Source organism: Capsicum annuum, chromosome 2 (assembly GCF_002878395.1).
Source record: "Capsicum annuum cultivar UCD-10X-F1 chromosome 2, UCD10Xv1.1, whole genome shotgun sequence".
In the NCBI taxonomy this organism is placed as follows: domain Eukaryota; kingdom Viridiplantae; phylum Streptophyta; class Magnoliopsida; order Solanales; family Solanaceae; genus Capsicum; species Capsicum annuum.
The window spans coordinates 128,369,165-128,394,908 of NC_061112.1; the positions used below are offsets into that span (position 1 = coordinate 128,369,165).

Sequence of the window (25,744 nt, forward strand, 5' to 3'; positions counted from 1 at the left end):
ACTTTTTTCGTTTTTGATTCACGGAGATATGCTGAACAATTCAGCCCCTTAATAAAAACAAATTCCTTTTAGCCGAAACAAGCTAGCTTATCGTTCACACAGAATCAAATTTCATACAATTTTTTATGATTTTTTATACGTCGCAGCAATACATAATGGACCATTTGTCCATTAAACTTAAAATGTTTTGGGATATGACTCAAGTGTCTGAAACAAGTCTTCTTAAAAGCAGAATACAATTTTTGTTCAACAAGAATCCGTCTAAACTCTCGATACACTGCCATTCTTTCTCTCACAGAAATCTTTGCAGGAAAAGAACCTAGATCATCCATCTAGGTTGTTAGGGCGTACGACTCAACAGAGATATCTCTTGCACAAATTGACAAGGATAGGGGATCCTCCTCCCCGTCTCCGCTATCTCTCCTATCCCCACCTTCCCCGCTATCACTTTCACTTTCTTCTTCGCTTTCCCCCTCACTTCTGCCTTCACTATTTTCAACATTTTCACTCTCGTGTGCACTACTTTCATCGTATTCATAAATATCGGCAAGGTTTTTTATTCGATTTTCAACTCCGATTCATCAACTACAGTTTTTTCCTCTTGGAAGTTTTCAAAACTTCTTTGGCTTTTCACTTCCTACTGCTAGAAGCAGTGGAAGCAGATCTTTTAACTGCTCTATGAACTCTTCTCACCATTTATGATCTACAACAAAAAATGAATCTGAAGTGGTCGATTTATCGACCATTGGTCTATTAATAAAAATGAAAAAATGCAGCAAAAATAAATCTGTAGTGGTCAATCTATCGACCACAGGTCTATTAAGAAAAACGGGAAAACACCTCACATCAAACATGCCAATCAAGTTCCAACTTCACCAGATATTGGCAGTGCAATTCACAACAAAAATAACACCATTAAACTGGGTCCAATTTAGTACAAGAAATTCAAAATCAATACGCAATATAAGTACCAGAATTTGAAAATTTTCTACTCATTATCTAAAGCAAAACACGATTAAACATGCCGAATCGACAATGTTAATTGAAAACACTTAAATTTCGACTAACTTAACGAGAATAGTGCAATTTCTTCAAAATCGAAGATCCCCAACGAAAAACGTCATAAAAAAAATTACTAAAATGAATCTAAAATTGATTGGGGAAGAACATTAAACTTATCTGATCAAGAGAAACTGAAAAATTTCGTCTGAGGAAGCAAGAATCGTGCAAAAATCTTTTTTTCAAAAATATCGGAACTAAAATCAGGAGGAGGAGGATTTTGAGGCGAGAGAAATGTAGTTGAAAATATTAAATGATTTTAATAAATGTTTGGAAAATTAATGACCATGTTGTATTTTTTTTTTCAAGTTTTAAAAATGTTAAAGAAGCCCGTGACCCCATAACCCTAACCCACTTTTTGCTTTTTTCATACTCTAATCCTAAAAAATAAATCAAAATTTTTTTTAATGTCTGACCCTCAAAATAAATTTTGAAAGTGGGTAGTTTTCAAAATTTTCTATGGAGACTGCTATATAAACTGCTCTCATTATGTTTCTGCTCACCCCTTCTTCTCTTATCTGTTTTTTCAGATGGAACAGATGAAAAATGGCGATGCAACAGTGATGGCGACGACGATGATTCTGCATATTGAGGTGCATTATAATGGCGTCAGAAAATTACAGGGGAGGAGGTACGCCGCTGAAATTAGAGATCCCTGCAAGAAGAAAAATGTATGGCTTTGTACCTTCGATACGAGGGAGCAAGCCGCTACTGCTTACGATGCTGCAGTCAGGCTGTTTCATGGCCACAAGGCCGTTACTAACTTTCTTCCCGTCATTGATGATAACATCCAAAGCGTTAAAGATTTTCTTGAAAAGTTTCACGAGAGAAGTGCTATCAGGCCATCTTCCCAAGCAGGCAATAATGCGGTGAGAGTTTCACTGCCAAATGATAATCCTGTGTGCTGTTTGGAGACAGTGGATCTCATTGGGAGTTGGTCTGGAGTCCAGGATGATCAGCTACCGGCAACCATCGGGGAGGAGACTATCAATCTTGACCTGATCAGCCTCGCACCGTCAGGGAGCATGTGAAACCTCCTGGAATTTTGTTGCTTGATCGGAATATATATCCATGAAAAAGATAGACCTCTTGTTTTTTTTTTTTGTGTGTGTGTGTATTATTAACTTTATGTTTTTGGAACTGGAAGAAAATCGATCATGATATAGTGATCATCTTGTCATAGGATTAACGTGGCTATGTTGTAATAATTTCTTCTGTATCTTCTTCATTGTATATATTTTTTTTCCGTTTAATTTTTTTTTCCTTACCAGAATTTGTTGATTGACTTTTTGTTTGGTTGTTCGATCGGAGACGTAAAAGATGAAGGAGAACTGAAGAAATCCTATGGAGAGCTGCAATACGTTATAATTCACTCATTCCATGTTTGTTTTTGCATTTTGTTTTCTTCTTCGCTTAAAAAGATTTTTTTTTTTTTTTTTTTAGCAATTCTCACATTCAACATATCTACACAACTTAAAATCAGATAAATAAATTGAAAATCAGACAAATAAATTGAAATAGAAGTTGAGTTTACTTAACCTTTAGTTCCTTGGTTCAGATCAATAAAATCACCAACAGATAGGATTACTTGAGATATAATGTAAGTGCTTTTAATTTTTTCATATAAAGTATAGTGCTTTGGTAAGTGACTTATAGTAAGTGTTGATCAAGTATAGCTATTACGACTTTAGTACTATTAATAGGCAACTAGAAACATGTAGCCGTTGCTTGATAACAAGTTTTGAATTTTTTTCGTCTTAATCTATTTGTTGTACTTGTTTTTTTAGTCCATTATATATTAAAGATTATTACATAAAAGTACCTTAATTACAACAATTAACAACTTAAGATATTTAAGAGATATTTACATAATTTGGTAAGGGTAAATGAATAAAACACGATAAATTATCCATTGATTTTTCAAACTGAACAAGTTTTACTGGATATCTATTTTTAATGTAGTGGGAAAATATTGTTGGATGAAGAGAGTACTTAATAAATGAGTTTGTTATTTAGTTTTAGTTTTTCGTAAGTAAATTAAAAAAAAAATCACTCCAAGAGCATTATATGTAATCTAGAAAACACTGAACTTCAAATATCACTTATGAAACTTGTTTTTTTTCGTTAATTAAGAAACTAATTTTCTCATTTTCCAAAAAGAGAATATTTTACCAATCAAAATATAATAAAATTATAAAATATTTTATCCTAATTAAACAAAACACTCAACGTTCACACAAATTTTAACATATATTTTTATGTATATTATTTATCTAAAATATTATTTTAATAATATTAGTAATTTTATAAAATTATGTATTACATAATTTGACATACACGTGCAACGCTCGTGCTGAAAAAATAGTAAAAGATAAAGAGAAAATGTTTTGTTTCCACCTTGAACTATACACAAAATTGTTGAGACACACCCGAACTTTAATTAGGTGGTCCTATTACCCCCTGGACTAATTAAAATCGTATTTTTGGCAATTTTTATACCTACGTAAACCTTCAGTGTGTTGATTCCAGCATATGTCTCAAGTGTCTAAGACAGGTCTTCTTAAAATCAGCATACACCTTTTGTTCATCTAGAATCCTTCTAAACACTTGATAAACCGCTATTCTTGCTCTTACGGAAATCTTTGCAGGAAAAGAACCTAGCTAACTCATCCATCCAAGTTGTTAGGTCGTATAGCTCAATGAAAATATCTTGCACAAATTAGCAAGGATAGGAGATCATCCTCCTCCCCGTATCCACTATCTCTCCTGTCCTCATCTTCACTGCTATCACTTTCACTTGTCTTCGCTTTTTTCTTCACTGTCCTCAACATCATCACTCTCATGTGCACTATTTTCCTCAAAATCATCAATCTCGGTAATGATTTTTGATTCATTTTCCTACTCGAATTCTTCAATTATAATTTTTTTTCTCTTTGAAGTTTTGGAAACTTCGTCGGCTTTTCGCTTCCTACTACTACAAGCAGTGCAAGCAGCCCTTTTAATTGCTTTATAAACTTTGACCATTTGTGATCTACAAGTAAAAGCGAATCTGTAGTGGTTGATTTATCGACCACTAGTCTATTAAAATAAACGAAAAATGCAGCAAAAATAAATTTATAGTGGTCGATCTATCGACCACTGCTCTATTTAAAAAAATGAAAAAACACCTTAGATCAAACATGCAAATCAAGTTCCAACTTCTCCATATATTGATAATTAAATTCATAGCAACAAGAACACCATCAAAATGAGTCTAATTCAGTAAAAAAAAATCAAAATCAATATGTAATATAAATATAAAAATTCTTGCCATTATCCAAAGCAAAACACGATTAAACATGCGGAATAGAGAATATTAACTAAAAACACTCAAATTTTTGACTAATTCAATGAAGACAATGCAATTTTCGTTAAAATCGAAGAATAACTACACAAAATGAAATCGAAAAAAATACTAAAATGCTCTAAAACTGATCGGGAAAGAAGATTAAACTTACCTAAGCAAGAGAAGATGAAAAATTTCTACTTGAGGAGGAAAAATCGAGCAAAACATTTCAATTCGCTAAAGCTAAGAAGAAAAATCGGGAGAAGAAGAATATTTGAGGAGAGAGAAAAGTTGTTGAATTTATTAAATGAATTTAAAAAGATTTGAATATTTAATAGATATAAAAAGGGAGCATATTATATTTCTACAAATTTATATTTTATCCCCAACTTTTAAAAATATTAAAGAGGACCATGACCCCACAACCTTACCTCACTTTTTGCTTTTTTCAAACCCAACCCTAGAAAATTAAAAAAAAATAAAATTAATGAATATCTCTCAAATTAAGTTTTCAAAGTGGACATTTTTTCAAATCCTCTCAAGAAAGTGTACTAAGACAAAAATTCAACGCTAAATGGATAAAATTGGAAAATATAAACAAGTGCTTTTCAATTATTTGCAATAATAAAACCAACAAGAAACTTAAGATGGAGCATACTTGACTGATATTAAGCTTATAATTCAGGGACCATAAAAGAAGAGGTGATAAATTTAGGCAAAGGTGATAAATTTAGGCAAATCTTGTACTTAGCTCACGCTCAAGGAGTTTGATCAATCAATGCAATGTTAATAATGAAAAATTTAGGTAAAATGACTCGATAGACTCTTGTACCATGTCTGTTTTGTAATGCGGATGCTCCTACTTACATGTTTGTCATCTGGACCCTTAAACACACTAAAAAACAATATTTTAAACACTTTTTTGGTGAGTGTAACACACTCGCCCCATGTCAGCTTCCACGTCATTTTAAATACTACATTAAATTCCACATTATTTTTAAAATACCACATAAGAAATTAAATATTAAAAAATAAAAATTTAAATTGAGAATTAAAAAAATAAATTAAAATGAGGTGAATTTTTAATTTCCATCTTCTCCATCTCTCTTCTCCATTTCTCCACTCTCTCTTCTCCATCTCCACCGCCGCACCACCGCTATCGGTGTGACAACAATCCATTAACACGCTGCCGTCATCTACATTTTCCACATTCCACACACTTTAATCCCAAAATTTTCTGAATATTAGCATCCATTGAATTATTAGACTCACCTGAAATTGTATCCATAACAACTTCTGTAATGCCATCGGAATCGCTGGAATCAGAATTTTCTGATTCAGAATCAACCACATCAACAATTTTATTTGAAACTCTAATTTTCAAATTGGTAGTGTCTTGGGGGTAATTTGATGGGGCTTTTATTAAATTCATGTTTCTCATATCAGAATTAGTGGCTAAACTTTGACCAATTTCATTGACGTTACTCCGAACACCATGCTCGACCAAATTCACAACTGCCGAATCATCAAAAACCAAATTCGATGGATTAGAGCATACCTTTGATGGGGATTTAGTCATTTGATCACTTCCAGATGCTTGTTCAATTGAATCACTGTGGAAATTTTGAGAATTACTCCTTAATTTGTCACTTTTCACTGATTTTGGTAAATTAGGTTTCAAAAACTCAATTTTTAAATTAAAATCGTTTGGAGTTGAATCAATTGGAGCTTTTGCATTGGAAACACTTCTTACCTCCCCAGAAATTGGATTCTATTGAGAATTTTGAGGTTGGCTGGAATTTTCCCCATCGCCGAAGTTATGGGCTTTTCCGGCATAAAAAACATTGTTACGGGTGTCATTTTTTGTTGGGATTTGAATGGTATGAGCGGAATGATCTCCTCCATCTGTTTCTACTGTTGCATGTTCACGAATTTGCATTGGAGATTATAGAATTTCATTTCGCAAAATCCGCGATGTTGTCGCAGCGACTTCAACATCACGCTTTCAATTCCATCAATTGAATTGCTGGACGAGAGTGGGAGTGGCTAGATGAGAGGAGGGGGTTGGGGGAGGGGGGCTGGACGGGGGTGAGGGATTTGGGGGAGGGGGGCTGGATGGAGGTGAGGGTGGCTGGACGAGGGGAGGGGGTTGGGGGAGGGGCCTTTGTTATTTATTTTTTAAATTTATTATTTTTTAACTTTTAAAAATATATTTAAATTTAAAAAGTTGTATTTGGGGATTTTTTTAATTATTTTAATATAAAATTGACCTCCACTTGCATTCTAAGCGCGTGCCTGCACACACTTTGTCCTAGTCAGCCATTTTAATGACACATAGGTCCGGTCAACGATCAAAGGGTTTAAAATGTTACTTTTTAGTGGATTCAAGGGTCCAGATGACAAACATGTAAGTAGAAGTATTCACATTACAAAACGGACATAGTACAAGGGTCCACTGAACCATTTTACCAAAAATTTATGATGCCTAGCATTTATTGAAGATGCTAAAGGACATATTTCTACAAATAGATTTGACACATTCATAAAGGACGATATTCAGAAAGTTGTCAAAGATTATTTTCATGCTGGTAAGCTTTGTAAACCAATAAATTGTAGTTTAATTACTCTTGTTCCCAATGGAGAATAAAGAATATAGACCCATTATACCCAATGGAGAATAAAGAATATAGACCCATTATATGGTGCAATATCCTATGTAAGATCATTGATCCTAACTTAAAAAACATATTCTTAAAATGCGTGATTAAAAATTGACCTACAAAAACATATGATTATTTAGAATTTGTGTTCTTGGCACAAGTACTGGAGGGGTCTGTTTTTCCCAGAAAATTTGCTCGGGCAAATGATTAAAAATTAACTCTTATTTGCTAGGTCATTTAAATTGTGTCCTCTATTTTGTATCACTGATTTCATAGATTCGTATAGTTATTTGACTTGCAAGTAAATATTGGAAAATGTTCTATTTATTTTGAAGGTATCTCTTAAATTGTACAAAATAGTTTTTTTGCAGCTGTTTGAATTTGATCATGGTGATCCACCATCCAAATCTTAGACATTTTACTGCCAATTTTTTTTTCCAAGAAATATATTGATATATGCTGAAAGAACGTAGCTAGGTTAATTTGTATTGTTTAGGATCCAATCTTATTGGTATTAACTATTTTTTTGTTCCTACTGAAGTTCTAAAGCTTCTTGACTTTTATTATAGAAGTTTTACTTGGTCTGAAACTAGTACATGCACTTTCTAAGAGAATTTTGATGGCCTAAGACAAACTGTTTACTTTAATAATTAAATGAGGGACTTAATCTTATCAACATTCAAATTTGGAATCAAAATAATGGATCAGATGGAATGGAATCATTCCTTCTACATCAAAACTCACCCATGTTTTCTTGCTCCTATTCTTTTAACAGACATTATATGGATAATGGATGGTTAAGAAAATTAAAACTATTAGTGGGATATTTGAGACATAAAATCTGAACTTCAACTTCTATCAGACAATTATACTTGTTACTACTTGGTAACAGATTTAAAGTAGATTGAAAAATGTATGATATTTACTAATATGCTAGACCAAAGTCATTATCACTATATGGATGCAACTCCAAAACGAGTTCCTACTACTGATAGATTGACTAAATGGGGAATATCTGTGGACAAGATGTGTAAATTATGTCAAGTAAATTGGAAATCTTCAAATGCTCGAATTCTCAGTTTGATATTTGTAGAATTCAGTATGCATATTGGATGCATTGACAGATCTTCATGAAAAAATAACATTGTATAGCTTGGTAAATATTTTTTTTAATATATATATGTATACTATATTTTGACAACTCCACTTGTTTCGGGTTTATTCTTATCTATTGTAATAATTTTTAATGAAAATTCTAATTTTATCAATGCTATGAGCTACATTGAAAATGAATTGTGTCAAAATGTTAATTTATAACAAAAGTTAGCTATAAATCAACTCTTAAACTTGATTAAACTCAATCTATCACTATCCAAATTAAATTAGACATTATATTGAGAAAAACCTTAAAAAAACATTTTTCTTTAGCCATATATCCACATTTTCATGATTTGAACACTAAGTTTGTACAAATTTATGTACATATTGAAGTGTTGCTTTAATTTGTAAGAACGGCTTGTGTCGATCATGCTGGAAAATTAAAAACAACAAAACTACAAGCAATCATAGAACATCTGTTAAATAGTGGAAATTGGAAAGATCAAGTAAAATTAGGCCAAGTATGGCCAAGGTTAGGGTGAAATTAGATCTTCTAAAATCACATCCGGATAGTGTTTGGGTGGGATTAGAAGATGAAGATTCATCCTTGAGAGGGTTTACTCAGAAATTGGAATATGAAGCTATACCAAAGTATTGCAAACATTGCAAAAAGATTGGTCATACCATGACTATTTGCAGAATTCTGGAAAAAAATTTGGCAAAGGAAAAGGAAGAAAAAAAGAAAAAAGAGGAAGAAGAAACAATGGAGAGAACTGTTGAGCTAGCGAGCCAAGACAAACAGGCAGGCAATGATAATAGTAAGGAAAAGAATGATCAAAATGAGCAAGTGTTCAACAACAATGATAATAGACAAATTGCCTCTACTTCAAAAGCTCTCAAGGTTGCTAATGAAAAACCAAAAAGAGAAAAGCCAAGAAGATGCAAAAAAAGAAGAGCAAAGTTACCTTCAAACCTACCTCTCTAGGGAAAACTAAACACGACACCTTGGGCACAGAGAATAAGCATCAAGAACAAGATACTAGCATCAACAGTGATCATTATGAAAAATCTGATACTGATGAGCCAACAACAGGAAAAAGAGGACGAAGCATGACTAGAAAAAGTGGGGAAAAAAAGAGAGACAAAAATTAGATATCTCAAAAAAGGAGGCGAAAAGAAAACAACACCCCTAGTATTACTTTATGATTAGTGCTATATTTTGGAATATTAGGGGTGTCAGGTCAAAGAAGGCCATACACAAGCTCAAGAAATTGATAAACATCAACAAAACTCAATTTGTAGCTATTTTTGAGCCCTTTATTGATAAGCAAAAAATTGAAGGCTACAGGAAATTCTTAGGATACCAAAATTGTCTTTCCAACTCCAATGGGCAAATTTGGTGTTTCTGGAGTAACTGCCACCACACTGATCTTATCTCAGATGATGATCAACATATCACCATCAAAATGAAGAATGTCACGACATTTTTATCTCTTTCATTTATGCTAACTGTGCGGCTACAGGAAGAAAGGATCTTTGAAAAAGTTTGGAAGATAACAATTATAAGGTAGATGGTCCATAGGGTGTTGGTGGTGATTTCAATATCATTCTGGACACTACTAAAAAAAATGGATGAAAAACCTCACATGATGTACAAAAGTTTGGAATTTCAAAATTGTCTGGACAACTGTGGTTTAACAGACATTGGTTTCACTGGTTCAAGATTTACTTGGTGCAATAACAGATGCCCGAGAAAGTCAATTTGGAAAAGATTGGATAGAGTATGTGTCAATGACCTTTGGGGTCATCAATTCCAAAATTGTTCCATCAGGCACTTGGCCAAAATTGGTTCCGACCACAGGCCACTTCTTATGAAATACCAATTTTCCAACCTTCGACACATCACTTATGTTAGATTTCTTAATTTCTGGGTGAATCAAAATGGTTTTATTGACATTGTTAAGAAAGTTTGGGAAACTAACAACCAGGGTAATACTATGTGGAGACTTCAATCTAAGTTGAAGATTCTTAGTAGCATTTGAGTCAATGGTCCAGAACTAATATTGGTGATGTCAATGAAAACACTATCAAGTGGGAGAATGAACTTCAGAATCTTGAAGAGATTGACATCCAAGAAAATACTGATCACAGCAGGCAAAATGTTAACAAAGCCCATGCCGAATACATTCAGTGGATGAAACTACAAGAATCTATCCTCATTCAAAAAACTCAATGCAATTGGATTGAAGAAAGGGATAGAAATACCAAATATTTTCATAGTATTCTTAGAGAAAAAAAAAAAGAAAACCGGTTCTTACTAGAATCAAGAATAGTAGAGGCAAATGGATCAATGGAAATGACAAAATTTTCAGAGCTGATATTAAAAACTTCCACCATCTGTTCAACCTCCCAGATCCTACTCACAACTCTACTTTGTTAAATTGTATTCCTAACTTAATCTCATCGGAAGAAAGTGACAGATTGTGCACTATACCAAAGAAGAGGAAATTAGAGAAGTTGTCTTTAGCCTCAACGATTCTAGTACTGCAGGACCAGATGGATTCAATGAAATTCTTTTTCGAAGTTGTTGGGACATTATAAAGCAGGACATCACAACTTATGTACAGGATTTCTTCAGAGGAAAGAAGCTAGCTAGGTACTTCTCACATACTTGTTTAGTTTTAATTCCAAAAAAGATAATCCTACAATTTTTGGTGTAAGTCTTTCCAACTTTACGATTAAAATTATTTTCAAAATTCTTTCTTTAAGATTAAACCCCCTATTAAAAAAGCTTGTTTCCTCTAACCAGAGCGATTTTGTAAAGGAAAGACTTATCACCAAAAATGTTCTTTTGGCTCAAGAGATTATGCATAATATTTCTAAAACCAATAAAGGAGGCAATGTTGTTATTAAACTTGACATGACGAAAGCGTATGATAGAATGTCTTGAAAATTTATTATAGATGTTTTGGCTAAATTTGGTTTCTCTAAAAATGGACTAATTTGGTGCTTAATCTTATTTCTGAGAATTGGTATTCTGTGATTATCAATGGTTGTAGATATGGTTTTTTCTCTTCCTCTCAAGGATTAAAACAAGGAGATCCTTTATCTCCTTCTTTATTTATCCTTACAGCGAAGGTATTGTCTAGAACTCTTAACAATCTCAATTACCATGATAAGTTCATTCCCTTTTCAATGCTCCCTAATTGTCATGTTATTAACCATTTAGCCTACGCAGATGACATCGTTATTTTTAGTAGCGGTAAATCTTCTTCCATAAGTCTCATCATGGATACTATTAATGAGTATCAAAATTGCTCTGGATAATTGGTTAATGTTGATAAAAGTTTCTTCTTTCCTTCTCCTAAAACTTCTGCACAAAGGATTAATAGAATTAGAAAATGCACTGATTTCATGGATAAAAGCTTCCCGTTTACTTATCTTGGTTGTCCTTTATATGTTGGTCGAAAAAAGATTGAGTATTTTGATTTCATGGTTGGTAAAGTGATTAAAAAACTTAATGGTTGACATGGTAAGCTTCTGTCTTATGGTGGTAAAATCGTCTTGATTACTAGTATGCTTCAATCTTTACCTATCTATACTCTCTCTATGCTAACCCCTCCTAAAGGCACTCTTAATTTGATTGAAAAACATTTGTCCAATTTTTTCTGGGGGAGTAGTCCCGAGCTTAAAAGATATCACTGGAGTTCCTGGCTTAATATATGTGCTCCTTATGATGAAGGTGGTATTGGTGTTAGAAGTATGAAAGATGTTAGTAATGCTCTTGCTATGAAAAGATGGTGAGGGCTTAGAACCTCAAATTCCCTTTGGTCCAAGTTTGTTCATTATAAATATTGTATTAGATCCCATGTTGTTGGGAAGAAATGGACTACTGGGAACTCTCATGCATGAAAGCATCTAACTCAAGTTAGAGAGGAAGCAGAGAAACACATGATTTGGCAAATCAATTCAGGTACATGCTCTTTTTGGTGGGACAATTGGGCCGATAAAGGGCCTATAGCTCATCTAATTCCTGAAGCTTCTAAGAGCTCTAAACTCCCTGTCAAGAATTTCATCAAGAATGGCAAATGGAATACTGACAAGCTTAAAACGATTCTGACAGACCATATCTGTGAGCATATCAACACTATTGACATTGGCAACTCAAATTCAGAGGATCAAGTTTTTTGGGACCCCACAGATAGCGGGAAGTACTCTAACAAGACTGCCTAAAATCTAGTAAGGTCTAGAAATACTAAACAACCTCTCATCAATAAGGTTTGGCACAACTCTATTCCTTTTAAAATATCTTTTCTTGCTTGGAGAATTTGTAAAAGGAAAGTTCCTTTTGAGGATGTTATTTTGAAGTTTGGAAAACATTTAGATTCTAAATGTTATTGTTGTACAGTTTCCCGTGAGCAAACTATAGATCATGTCTTTAGTCAAGGCACAATAACGAGTAAAATTTGGAATCTATTTGGTTCTCCTCTTGGCATTAAACATTCTCATTTGTCTATTAGACATGTTATTAATTTTTGGTGGCAAGTGAAGCCCATAAATGATGTTCACCAGCTAATCCTTCAAATCACTCCCATTGTTATTTGTTAGGCAATCTGGAAAGAAACTTGTGCTTACAGGTACGGAAATCAAAAGAAATTTAGCATATACAAGCTGGAGAATTTAGTGGAAAGGTCTTTACAAATGGCTATTCACAACACCTTTCCGAAACGCAACCTAATTCTGCCTTGGAAAGACATTTGCCAAGATATGATAAGCTTAAGCCTATCATCAAGACTCAAGTGGTTTGTTGGCAGAAATCAGACACGGGTAGCACAAAGCTAAATACTGATGGAAGCTTCAACATTAACAACGGGAAAGCAGGATTAGGCGGAGCTCTGAGAGATGATAATGGAGACCTGATCATGGCTTTTTCTATTAAAGCTCATTGTGACAACCACAACATTGCTGAAGCCAAGGCAGCATGGTACGGGATAAATTGGTGCTTACAAAATGGGTATAACAATTTTACAATAGAATCGGATTCTACAGTGATCACTGACATGCTTAAGAATAAGAAGGCGAGCAACTTCAGATTAAACAAAATCATACAAGACACAACAGAGCTTCTTAGACAAGCAACTGTCAAGCTTACCCATTGCTATAGAGAAGCAAATCAATTGGCCGATTGGCTATGGACTCACAGGCTGACAATATGTATTTCTCGGCTCAACAACTCCCAAAAGGAGCAAAGGCTCCTTCATCATAGATAGGATACAAGTTCCAAGCATTAGATCAAAAGTGGATAAGGCTAATTTTTTTGTAAGTTAATCTAACTCAATGTATAGGAGTAGTAATGAGTAAATGCTCATTACACTTTTGAAGGATAGTTGCTATCTTGTGTTGTAATCAAACTTTATGATATGAAATACAATACTATAAAAAAAAACAAAAAAAGTTGTGACTAGACTAATAAATTTCTTTTTTAGTGATTCACTTACCTTTGTGTATTGTCGTTTGATTATAATTAATAAAAATATTACATGGTAAGAAAATCTATTGGACCTTAAGGTAGTATTGACTTTTACGTCAAAACTAGCCATATTTGTCCAACGTATCAAGTGACCCTAAGAAAATTTCAAGTCAGAATTCATGTAATTTAGCATTTAGGTAGGTAGTTAGAGTAACTACTACCCATCAGTGAATCAATGAATTATCACTTTTCCAATATGAATATTATTGGGTAACTATTTAAAATGGCTACTGAAAGATTATTACATCGTGCTTGCATCGTTATATTTTATTTCTATGTATTGTTATATTATAATTATAATCAATATAAAAAATGTCGTTATATGTAAATTATAAACATATAGCAGTAAAACAAATTTGCCTCTGCTAACTTACTTAGGCATCTTAAGCACTTTGTGGTTTTGGGTTTTATGAACTCCAACTAGATTAAGATTATTTGATCATGTGTATAATTGAAAAATAATGGATTTCCTTTCTGTTAACATGTAAACTTTTTAACGCTTCTTATTTTGTTCAACCTTAAGAATTTTTTTATTTTTAAAAACTCAATTATTCATTATTCCTAAAACCTTTTAAAATCTATAAAGCACAACGAATAATTTATGTTCTTAATATGCAACTTATATAATAATCAAGCAATTTATCGTTTAGTTGGTAAGATGCGTGTATGTTCTATCAATTACACGATGACACAAGATGATACATACATACTTATTGAATTAATATAACGTTATATTTATCGTATATATCATATGAAATTTGTACCAAGTAAGATAATATTCATATTAATTGTCTACACATAATACATAATCTACTTACACGTGCATAGACAAAATATTCTATTATACAAAAATATTACTGCTAGGAAACCTTACTTTTAATCTATCGACTACGTACAAACAACAAATGGAACTTAACATTGTCAATTGATTGGTGTTTCCTCAAAAACCCTTACAAAATATATTTTTGTATCTTCTTATAATTTTGCTGAGTTGAGTAAAAATAAAAGAATAAAAAAAGTAAAAAACTCAAAAGAAAAAGATTTTAGCTGTTTTTATGTGAGGCCGGGGGTTGGGGTGTATGGCTCGCTGTAACATAGAAAAGGATAATAAGACATGTAATTTCACAATACAATGGAAGATAGAATGTATATGTATATCATTCTTCACATATAAGGATAAAACAAGAGATGAGATGCCACCATATAAGAGTGTGTTTGGCATGACGGAAGAACAATATACTTTTTAGGAAAATAAATAAGTTTATTACCTAGTTCTTATTGTTTGGAAAGTCAAAAAAAAAAAAAGATATCATCTAAAGTACTTGTATGGAGCCAACCAAATAGTAAACTTAGAATGTAAATAGTGAAATTATTATTTTCACATTTAATTGGGAAACTTATTCATACAAATGTGTATGTACACTGCCAACTAAAAATGTGCTTGATATGATTAAAGATTTTTTTTTAGAAAGAAAGTAAATTTATTACCTATTTTTTTGTGCTTAATTTGCAAGTAATTAAAAAAAATGTCATCCTAAAATAATGGTATGTAACCTTAGAAATAGAAATGAATTAAGAAGGTAACTTACTAAACTTTTTCTTTTCCTAGTTTGACTTGGACACTTCCCTATTTTCATTTTCAAGCAACTAATTATTTAGTTACCAAAACAACTCCACTGACCATACAAATCCCGCCGCTATATAAATCCACTATCCCTCTTCACTTTTCTTCACTCACTCATTCTTTCACCATATACAATAAAGAGTAAACTCCCTTTCGTTTGTATTTTATTTTCCAGATGGCAGAGATAGAAAATGGGAATGCGGCGGCGGCGGTACCCCCAAATAGGGTGCGTTATAAAGGTATAAGAAAGAGGGTACGGAATGGTAGAATTAGGTATGGTGCTGAGATCACAAAACCCGGAGAGACGAGAGGTATCTGGCTCGGGACATATGATACGGAGAAGGAAGCCGCTCAGGCTTATGATAGAGTAGCAAAGCGGCTTAAAAGCCCTGGAGCCGTACTTAATTTTCCAAATGACGATAGCAGTGGGAAAGCCGAAGATGAGCTTAATGCTAGGAGTGATGTCTCTGATGGGGGCGTCAAAAATAATTCCAATGATATCCTTCAGAAAAACAACAGAGATAACGCGTGCGATATCGCGTTCACGGCCGAAGCAGGCAATATCTCATCGGCTTCTAAAGCAGGTCGCAGTGCATTGAGGAATCGGAAACCGATTCAGAATCCTCATTTTCAAGCAGGCCGTAGTGCATTGAGGATTCGGGAACCTAGTCAGAATCCTCAGGCTGCTCATTCCAAAGCAAGCTGCAGTACACTGAGGATTCGGGAGACAATTAATCAGAACCCTCAGGCTCCTCGTCCCAAAGCAGGCGGTGGTGTATTGAGGATTCGGGAGCCAATCAATCAGAACCCTCAGGCTCCTCGTCCCAAAGCAGGCGGTGGTGTATTGAGGATTCGGGAGCCAATCAATCAGAACCCTCAGGCTCCTCGTTCCAAAGCAGGCGGTGGTGCACTGAGGATTTGGGAGCCAATTAATCAGAATCCTCTGGCCCAAGCACCTGGCGGTGCATTGAGGATAATCCAGGAGAAAAATCAGAATCCTCAGGCTCCACATTTTCCAGCGGATATCGCGTCGTCTTCCAAAGCAGGCAGCAATGTGTTGAGGAATCCAGAACCAAATCAGAATCGTCAGGTTGCTGATCCTTTTCCAGCGGTTAACGTAGGTGATGCTCCTTCTCAGCTGACAGATCGTGAGAAGTACTATGTGGAGATTATGAAAACAGCAGGAGCGCTATTTCCCAACCCAGCCGACTATCGAAAAGCGATTGTGGATTGCCTTAGAGACTTTGATAACCATGTGAATGCTAACAACGTCGACAACAGAGAGAGCGTGCTCCAGGATCAGCCACCATCCACCACTGCTGAGGATGTCGATACTGAGCTCCGACTTGCACCATTAGGGAGCAAGTGAAAGTGCCCACATTGGTCGTCAAATATGCATGCATCACATTTTCTTTATTTTATTTTAAAAAATAGTGTAGTTTTGTGTTTTATGTTTTCAGAAATTTAACAACTGGAATAAAAGAGAGAGGCGGCTTCAGCGCCCGATGAATGATCATTTTTCAAAGAAAATTAGATTTTTGGAATATGAAAAAAAAAAAGATGGATGCTATACATACACCTGTCAAAGGAATGCAGCATGTTGTAATCTTTTCTCATATATAGAGAGAAAAAGATGTTGGAAGTTTCATCTAAAATAGCAAATTAATGTTTCCTTTGTTTTAATTTGTTTTCTCTTACTTTCCTTTTTAATCTATTAAAATGAATGTCTCTTTTCTTTGATTATTCTTTAATCCTCACTTTCCACATGATTATGAATACAAGAGTATAAGATTAAAAGATATTTTGTTATATTATATGTATCTTTAGTTTAAGCTCATGGAGATTCAAAAGTCTTATTTATTTTTTAAACTTCGTGTCAAGTCAAAATCAGATAAACAAATTAAAATTAAATAAATTAAAAATTAATTAAGTAGATCAGGCTTAATTCTCAGTAAAAATAAGTTATCAAGGATAAATCATTTGACAAAAGTTCTACCTATTTCTTCTATTTCAGTTCATGTGAAAGTGTTTAAAGTGTGAGAATCAAAATTTAATTGACTATGAATTCAAGCAGGTATAAATTCTTTGAAATTTTAAAAATAAAATTTGCATATCTAAAACTAACTACAAGTCATCACTACAACTAATTAATGAGTCAATATATTTTTAAAATGTTTGAGAAAATTGTAATTAAAAAGAATATTTAACCCTCCAACAATAAAATCTTGATTCACATAGCATGGGGCGGACCTACGTGGTTGGCGGGGGTTGTTAGAGCCTCACAGCTCATGATCGCCATCAAAATGAGAGAAGAAACCCTAACAACCATGGAGAAGATAGAGAGAGAGAAAATATCTTTTGTTTTCATTCAAAAAATAACTCTCTAGAAGGTCTATTCAGTTCACCTCTTCTATATACACACGTGTACATCTTAAAATGGATAAAATGAAAAATATAATGTACAGAAAAATAATGGGCTCCGGTTATGGACACTGTTGGGCCTTTGTTGCCTTTGTTAACACCCCCCTCAATCTGGAGGGTGTGTGCACTCCCAGCTTGGAAAGAAGATGATGATGAAGAGGATTACTCAATGGATTGGTCAGGATATCAGCAAGTTGATCAGCAGAAGGAACATGATGCAAAGATACAAGTTGAGCATAAGATAATCACGAACATAGTGGCAATCAATCTCAATATGTTTAGTACGCTCATGAAAGACAGGATCCTTGGCAATGTGCAAAGCAGCCTGGCTATCGCAAAAAATAGGAATAGAAGCAGAAATAATGAGCCCCATGTCAGCAAATAAGCGAATCAACCAAGCAACCTCAGCCACTACTTTGCGTAAGGCCCTATACTCAGCCTCAGCAGAAGAGAGGGCAATAGTGAGCTGCTTCTTACTTTCCCAAGAAATAGGACAACCACCAAACACTACATAATAACCAGTAACAGACTTTCTGGAAAAAGGACATGCAACCCAATCAGAATCAGAGAAAGCAGATAGCAAGAAAGAAGGGGAAGCAGGGAGAAAAATGCTTTGATCTGGGACATTCATGAGATACCGGAGAACATGTATAGTAGTTTTCATATGAGCAACACAAGGAGATTGTAAAAACTGACTCAGATGCTGCACAACAAAAGAAATATCAGGCCTGGTATGCTACAAAAAATTGAGTTTACCCACTAACCGCCTGAAAACAGAAGGCTCCGGTAAAGGGTCACCCATAGCAGGAACCAACTTCACAGAAGGTTCCAAAGGAGAAGCAACAGGGGTGAAATCTGAGCATTGAAACTCATGTAGCAAATCACAAGTATACTTATGCTGATGCATAAGATAACCATCATCATGAGATATGATTTCCAGCCCCATAAAATAGTGAACCAGTCCTAAATATTTGATCTTGAATTGATGATCAAGAAAAGATTTTAGACTAGTCATTTCATCAATATTTGACCCAGCCAACAAAATATCATCCACATAAACCACTAATACAACCAAAGAATCACCTGATGATTTGGTGAAGAGGGAGAAATCATTTTTGCAGGCAATGTAGCCTTTAGAGAACAAGGCTTCAGATAGTTTGGAAAACCACTGTTTGGATGCCTGTTTAAGGCCATATAAAGACGTTTTGAGCTTACACACCAAAGGAGTTGCACAAGGAGAGGAGGCAAAAACTTCAAGACCAGGGGGAATTTTCATATAAACATCTTTATGAAGATCACCATGAAGAAAAGCATTGTTGACATCCAGCTGGAAAACAGTACAGTGATGTTTAGCAGCAAGAGCTAAGAGACACTTAACAGTGGTGAGCTTGACCACAGGAGAAAAGGTCTCATGATAGTTAATTTTCTCTTTTTGAGTGTCATCCCGGATGACAAGTCTAGCCTTATACCTCTCAACAGTACCATTAGACCTTTGTTTGATTTTGTAGACCATTTACATGGAATAGCCTTCTTATTAGAAGGAACAGGAACAATATCCCAAGTATGGTTGTCTTCAAGAGCTTTGAATTCCTGTAGAATGGCCTACCGCCAGGCAGGACTAGAGACAGTTTGCTAGTAAAATAAAGGCTCATGCATATGTATATCAGTACTAGAAGCCTTGGAATTGACTTGGACAGGATCAGAAGAAGGAAGGACAGAAGAATAAACATAATCTTGAAGATGAGCAGGAAGATGTGAGGACCTGGAACTACTTCTAAGGAGAGGGTGAGAAAAATAAGAGGGGGGAATGGAAGAAATAGGGGAGGAACAGGTGAAACAGTAGGAGTATGATCAGTAAACTCAGGAGGTGGAGGAAAATGAGAAGAGGAAAAAGAAGAATTAGGGTGAGGAAAAAGAAGAATTAGGGTAAGGAAATATATGTTCAAGAAACTGAACATCTCTGGAGTAAAAGACAATAAAAGTTGAGAGATTAAGAAGCTTATAACCTTTATTTCCAAAAGTATATCCTAAGAAGATACTAGGAATAGATCTAGATTTTAGTTTATCTCTAAGTGGAATAGGAGTAGCAGCATAAGCAAGACACCCAAAACTTCTCAAATGGTCATAGGATGGAGGGAATTCATGAAGTTTTTCATAAGGAGAAACATGGTTTAAAGGAACAACAGGGAATCTATTAATTAGATAAGTAGCAGTTAAGACACATTCACCCCAGTACTTCAAAGGAAGTTTAGATTGAAATAATAAGGCTCTAGACACTTCTAAAAGATGTTTGTGCTTCCTTTCCACAACCCCATTTTATTGAGGAGTATGTGGAATGGTGGTTGATGTAAAATGCCATAATCAGAAAAAACTTTTGTAAATCAGTACTATGTCCTAATTCTAAGCATTATCAGATCTAAAAACCTGAACTGTATGATTATATTGAACTTGTACCATGGAAACAAAAGCTTTTATGACATAAGGGGCACTAGACTTAGTGGAAAGTAAGTGAGTCCAGGTAAGTCTGGTAAAATCATCCACTCGAGTAAGAAAATATCTGAATCCATTGTAGGTTTAAGTATGATAAGATCCCTAAACATCAATGTGAACAAGTTGGAAAGGTAAGGATGAATAGGATGAACTAGGAGTAAAAGGTAATCTATGTTGTCTAGCTTTAGGACATATATCACAGAGAAAATTCTGTTTGGGAGAAATTTTCCTATGTTAGAATGCAATAGATTTCATTTTGTGATAGAGAATATGACCAAGCCTTTGATGCCAAAACAAATCATTGGCATTTACACTATGTGAATGAGAAATACAACTAGTAGAATTAGTAAAACTACAAGAAACAGAAGGCACTGTGGAATCAAGTGTAGCAAAATAGTACAGCCCATGTGCAGTTTTACCATTTTCCAACTGCTTCTTCAGAGAAAGGCCCTGTAAAATACAGTTATATTTGGTGAAGAGAGCAGTATATTCAAGTTGAGAAAGAAGTTTGTGTATGGAGATAAGATTGAAATGAAAAGAGGCGACTAAGAGTACATTGTGCAAAATCATGTCAGGTCTAAGACTTAATGACCCAGTTGACACAACTTTGACTTTATACCCATTTGGAAGTCTAATAAAAAAAGGTAAATCTAAAGGAACTATATTTTAAAGAAGGTTCTTGTGAGGGGTCATGTGATTTGTAGCTCCAAAGCCAAGTATCCAAGGATTTATGCCTAGATTTGACACAACACTAGCATAAAAGGCAGTAGACAGTACAACAGGGTGATTGAACACACCTGCTAAGTGAGCAAAATCCTCAGTAGGTTGATGATGAGACCCAGGATGTGTAGAAGAGGATTTACTATCAGAGGTACTGTGAAGCTGTTGAAGATGCTGATAATGGTGAAATTGATCCTTGATCAATCTATAATCACTATCCTTAAACTTGACATGGTTTGAAATCAGTAGGATAACCATGGAGTTTATAGCACTTATCAATAAGATGTCCAGATTTCTTGCAATACTTGCAGAAAATAGGTGAAGAGGTTGAGGGACCAGAGTTAGGAGTAAGAGATTTTCTGCCATCAGGTTGAGTTCTTCTAGCATCATATGGCACTGGGGAGGAAAAAGGCCTTTTAGAATCAAAATTAAATCTTTGATTGTATCCTCTTCCTACAGAAGTATTCTGAGACATTGAATTGAAAACAGTTGAATCATTTGAGAATCCACAGATAGGAGGGGATGTCTCATTCTGCTTTTCAATATGTTGCAACATAGCATAAGAACAACTAAGGGAAGGTAGTGTAGGCCTCATCAGAAGGTTACTCTTACAGAGTGAATATTCATCATTTAAGCCACTAAAAAATTGGAACAATTTTTGTTGTTCCATAAACTTCCCTAAAGCCCCACAAGTACATACAGGACCAACATAAGATGTACTCAACTCATCCCAAAGAGTGCGAATTTTAGTGAAATAGGACGAGATAGTAGAAGAACCTTGCACAGTAGAGTTAATCTCTTTCTGGATCTGAATATATTTAGTACCATTAGACTGACCAAACCATTCATTTATATCAGTCCAAATGTCTTTGGCAGAATCAAAACACATTACACTAGTTGCCAATTCAGTAGACAAAGAATTCGTAATCCATGCTATAACCATGTTTTTGCACCTCTCATAGAATGGGTAATAGGGGGAGAATTGGGTGCAGGTTTGGACACAAGGCCAGTAACTAACCTTAATTTGTTGTTAGCAGATAAAGTTGTCATCATATTCTTACGCCAAACAACAAACCTAGTACCATCAAATAGCGGAGTCACCAAATGTGTACCGGGATTATCAGAAGGATGCAGATATAATGGATGAGTTGGGGAGACAAAAAATTCCTCAAATCCAGAAGGAATAGTCATATTTTTTGTAGACGTAGGTCCAGATGTAGTCATACTGACTGACTTAAGACTAAAAGATTTTCAGCACTTCCCAGTTTCAGTGAAACAAAAAAAAAATTACAACAAAGCTATGAGCATACAAGCTAGATCTGAGGAATATATATCAAAAACTAAGAACACAGTGGCTAGAATGTGGGTACATGAAAGGTAAAAGCGCACATCTCAGAAATTTTCATCATCGAGAGAGTCACAAGTTAAGGTTTCATCAAAAATCCAAAATAGGACTAAAATTATCAACAAACGACAAACAAATGTATAACAAAAACGATTACCGCCCTTCTTCGCAACCTGAAGAAGTAAGGCCTTCTATAACTTGATTTCTACGCAAAATACCCAAAATATGGGACAGGAATCGAACATTCATGTGATCAGAGACACCGACAAGGGTACTATCAAAAGCAAGAGGAAGTCGCAAGGATCACATATCTGTGCTATGATACCATGTTAGAGCCTCACAGCTCAAGATCGTCATCAAAATGAAAGAAGAAACCCTAACAACCATGGAGAAGATAGAGAGAGAAAATATCTTCTATTTTCATTCCAAAAATGAATATCTTCTATTTTCATTCCAAAAATGAACTCGCTAGAAGGTCTATTCAGTTCACCTCTTCTATGTACACACGTGTACCTATTAAAATGGACAAAATAAAAAATATAATGTACAGAAAAATAATGGGCTTCGATTATGGACACTGTTGGGCCTAAGTGATTGGGCCTTCGTTGCCTTTGTTAACAGGGGTTTACCCGAACCCCCTCGGTAAAAAATTACGTTGTATATACAAAGTAGAAAATCTATATTTATGTACATATATTAATTTTTGAACCAACTAAAATAAGGTTGTAAATAGCTCAGTGATATTATCTGCCCTTCTAGGTTCGCTTACTTCACCCACTTTCTGGGTTTGATCCCCGCTAGGGTTGGGCAGGCCTTTTTTTAAAATAAAAATTTGTCCTGTGGATGTACAACTTTATAAAAACAAAACTATATATTAGTATTACATTCCTTGAAATTGCATTTTATTGGCTTATTCACACATTTATATTTTCAGTTTTTGAATCCCCGAATTTTTTTTTTTGGATCCGCCACTGCATACAGAGGATTATTGGGTTTTCAAGCACCTATTTATTTGAGTTAAATAATGAAAAGACACAATCGTTATGACTCTTCATGGAACGATGTGTTGCATCTGTTGAATTAAATGGAGGACTTCTCATGTTTTTAGAACAAACAACACTTCTTCTCCCTTTCTCCAATTCCTGTAAAGTTCACGACAAGGTTTATTGATCTTCAAAAAGTGTTGAAACAACTTTGTAACAAGGTATGATATATGGGCTGTAATTCTTCGATATAATTCTTGTTTATATGCATGTGATTGCACTATACTAGTGACACAAATTCAATGAACTTGTAACTATGTGTTTGGTTGTATTTTTCAAGAAAATTCATGTCACCTGTCTTTTTATTAAGAGATAATACATAAATATGACCCTAAACTTGACACCAAATTATAACTTTGACCTTAAATTTTGATAGTGCACAAATAGGACCTTTAACTATTCAAAACCTGAACAAATATGATCTCCGAATTTTCAACTCCATGCGTGAGTTTCACTCTCGCCTACATGAAAAGGTAATCCAATCACACGGTGCCACGTCGTTAAAAGGGCTGACTTAGAGGGAGGTCATATTTGTGCAGTTTTGAATAGTTAAAGGTCATATTTGTGCACTGTCAAAGTTTTCTTTTTGTGTTAAAACAAAGTCGTTTTTATTATTATTATTATTATTATTATTATTATTATTATTATTATTATTATTATTATTATTATTATTATTATTATTATTATTATTATAATTTATTTATTTATTTATTTCTATAGCAGCAACACCTAACTTTTTTTTAATTAAAAAAAAAAATTGCCACTAGCAGCGATCGAACTCGCGCAATAGGCTGAAAGAAGCGCCCAAGAAGAGCAATTAATACCACTGGGCTATCTAAGTGCCTTGTTTTATGTGGTTCAACATTAATATATGTGCATAAATATAGATTTTCTACCTTATATATACAACGTAATTTTTTTACCGAGGGGGTTCGGTGAACCCCATGGCAACCACGTAGGTCCGCCCCTGCGTTAATTTAATAACATTTTGATAACGTTAATTTAATATACTACTACTACTATCCTTAATAACGTTAATTTAATAATGTTTTAGTAAAACTATAATTTTTTTATTATTAGCATAGTTTCATATTTAATTTAATATTTAAATAAATTATATTTAGATATATTATATAACTTAAATTCGCCCTCTGCTTTATAATATATATACATACCCGCACGATTTTTTCGTATGAGGCTAACCCACCTAATTAATAAATCTTCAATATTGCTCTTTTTCCGCAATGACAAAAGAAATTAGATGTCATTTTCATCTTTGAGCCGAAAATAATGAAAAAATAAAAGTGAAAAGTCATTTAAAGGTCATATTTGTGCAGTTTTGAATAGTTAAAGGTCATATTTATGCACTGTCAAAGTTTAAGGTCAAAGTTATAATTTGATGTCAAGTTTAGGGTCATACTTATGTATTATCTCTTTTGTTAATTTAAAGTTTTAAACATAAGTGAATTGAAAGGTATCGCAATTTTCCTTCTTTCTTATCATTTAATTAGCTTGATAAAACAGAACTATATGCAGTTCACTATTATTGATATTAACTGTAAACTAAGCATGCTTAATTCTATGTAAAAATAGATAAAATCGAACTTCATAGTTTTAGAAATTTTACCTGTGAATAAAGGTTGATTACTTGCTAATATATTCGTGCTGCTGGCTCGATAGATACGCGTTCACTAATATAAAGTTGTTTCTTCTAAATATGTCTATGATGCCTAAGCAATTAATTTAGAATCAATTTGTTAATGTTTCTCTAATGCCTAATTAAGTTCATTCTCTTGATATCATATAATAGTAAATAGGATAAACTACATAGAGTAACAAATCTAAGTTTTAAATTACAAAAAATAGCAACAGTTTAATGAAATTACTTTATGCAGCAAATCTAGCATTATTTTAAGTGGGGGACCACAATTACTGTCTCTCAAAAGCAGGTTTCACTATTCACGCTTAAACTTTATCTTTCCTTTAATTGTTTTATACTTTACCATTTTTCATGCTTTTTCTCAGATTTTCTCTTTCAAATTTTTTCCTTCTTAACATTTTTTCCACGATCTGATAAGGATATTGTTCCACAATTTCAGGTAACTAATTAATTCAGTTATTGCATGTTATCAATTTCTCAATATTTTTTTTTGAATTTTGTACTATAAACAATTTCTCCACTTCATCTTTAAGATTTTGATTTTTGTAGATGTTAACTGAGAATCAAGGTCATCGGATTTGCTGAATTTTATTTTGTTTATTTTTCAGTTAAATTTGATGTTTTATGAGTTGATATAGTTGAAAAAATTAAATTTTGAATGAGAGTTGAAACTGAGTTTTGTTTTGTTGTGGTTAATGAAGGATAACCGGAGTTGAATGGATATTGTAGATGATTTTGGGTTGATCTGTTGTTGTTGTTGGTTGGATTT

The 25,744-nt window shown here is 33.9% G+C and overlaps 2 protein-coding genes across 2 annotated transcripts; one reads left to right on the plus strand and one right to left on the minus strand.

Moving 5' to 3' along the window:
* Window positions 1–1,622: 1,622 nt before the first annotated feature.
* LOC107858161 (ethylene-responsive transcription factor 8-like) lies at window positions 1,623–2,090 on the plus strand. The gene has a single exon (XM_016702872.2). The coding sequence runs from the start codon at window positions 1,623–1,625 to the stop codon at window positions 2,088–2,090; it is 468 nt and encodes a 155-aa protein (XP_016558358.2).
* A 19,057-nt stretch (window positions 2,091–21,147) lies between these two features.
* On the minus strand, window positions 21,148–21,870 carry LOC124896268. Its single transcript, XM_047407808.1, has one exon. The coding sequence runs from the start codon at window positions 21,868–21,870 to the stop codon at window positions 21,148–21,150; it is 723 nt and encodes a 240-aa protein (XP_047263764.1).
* Window positions 21,871–25,744: the final 3,874 nt, after the last annotated feature.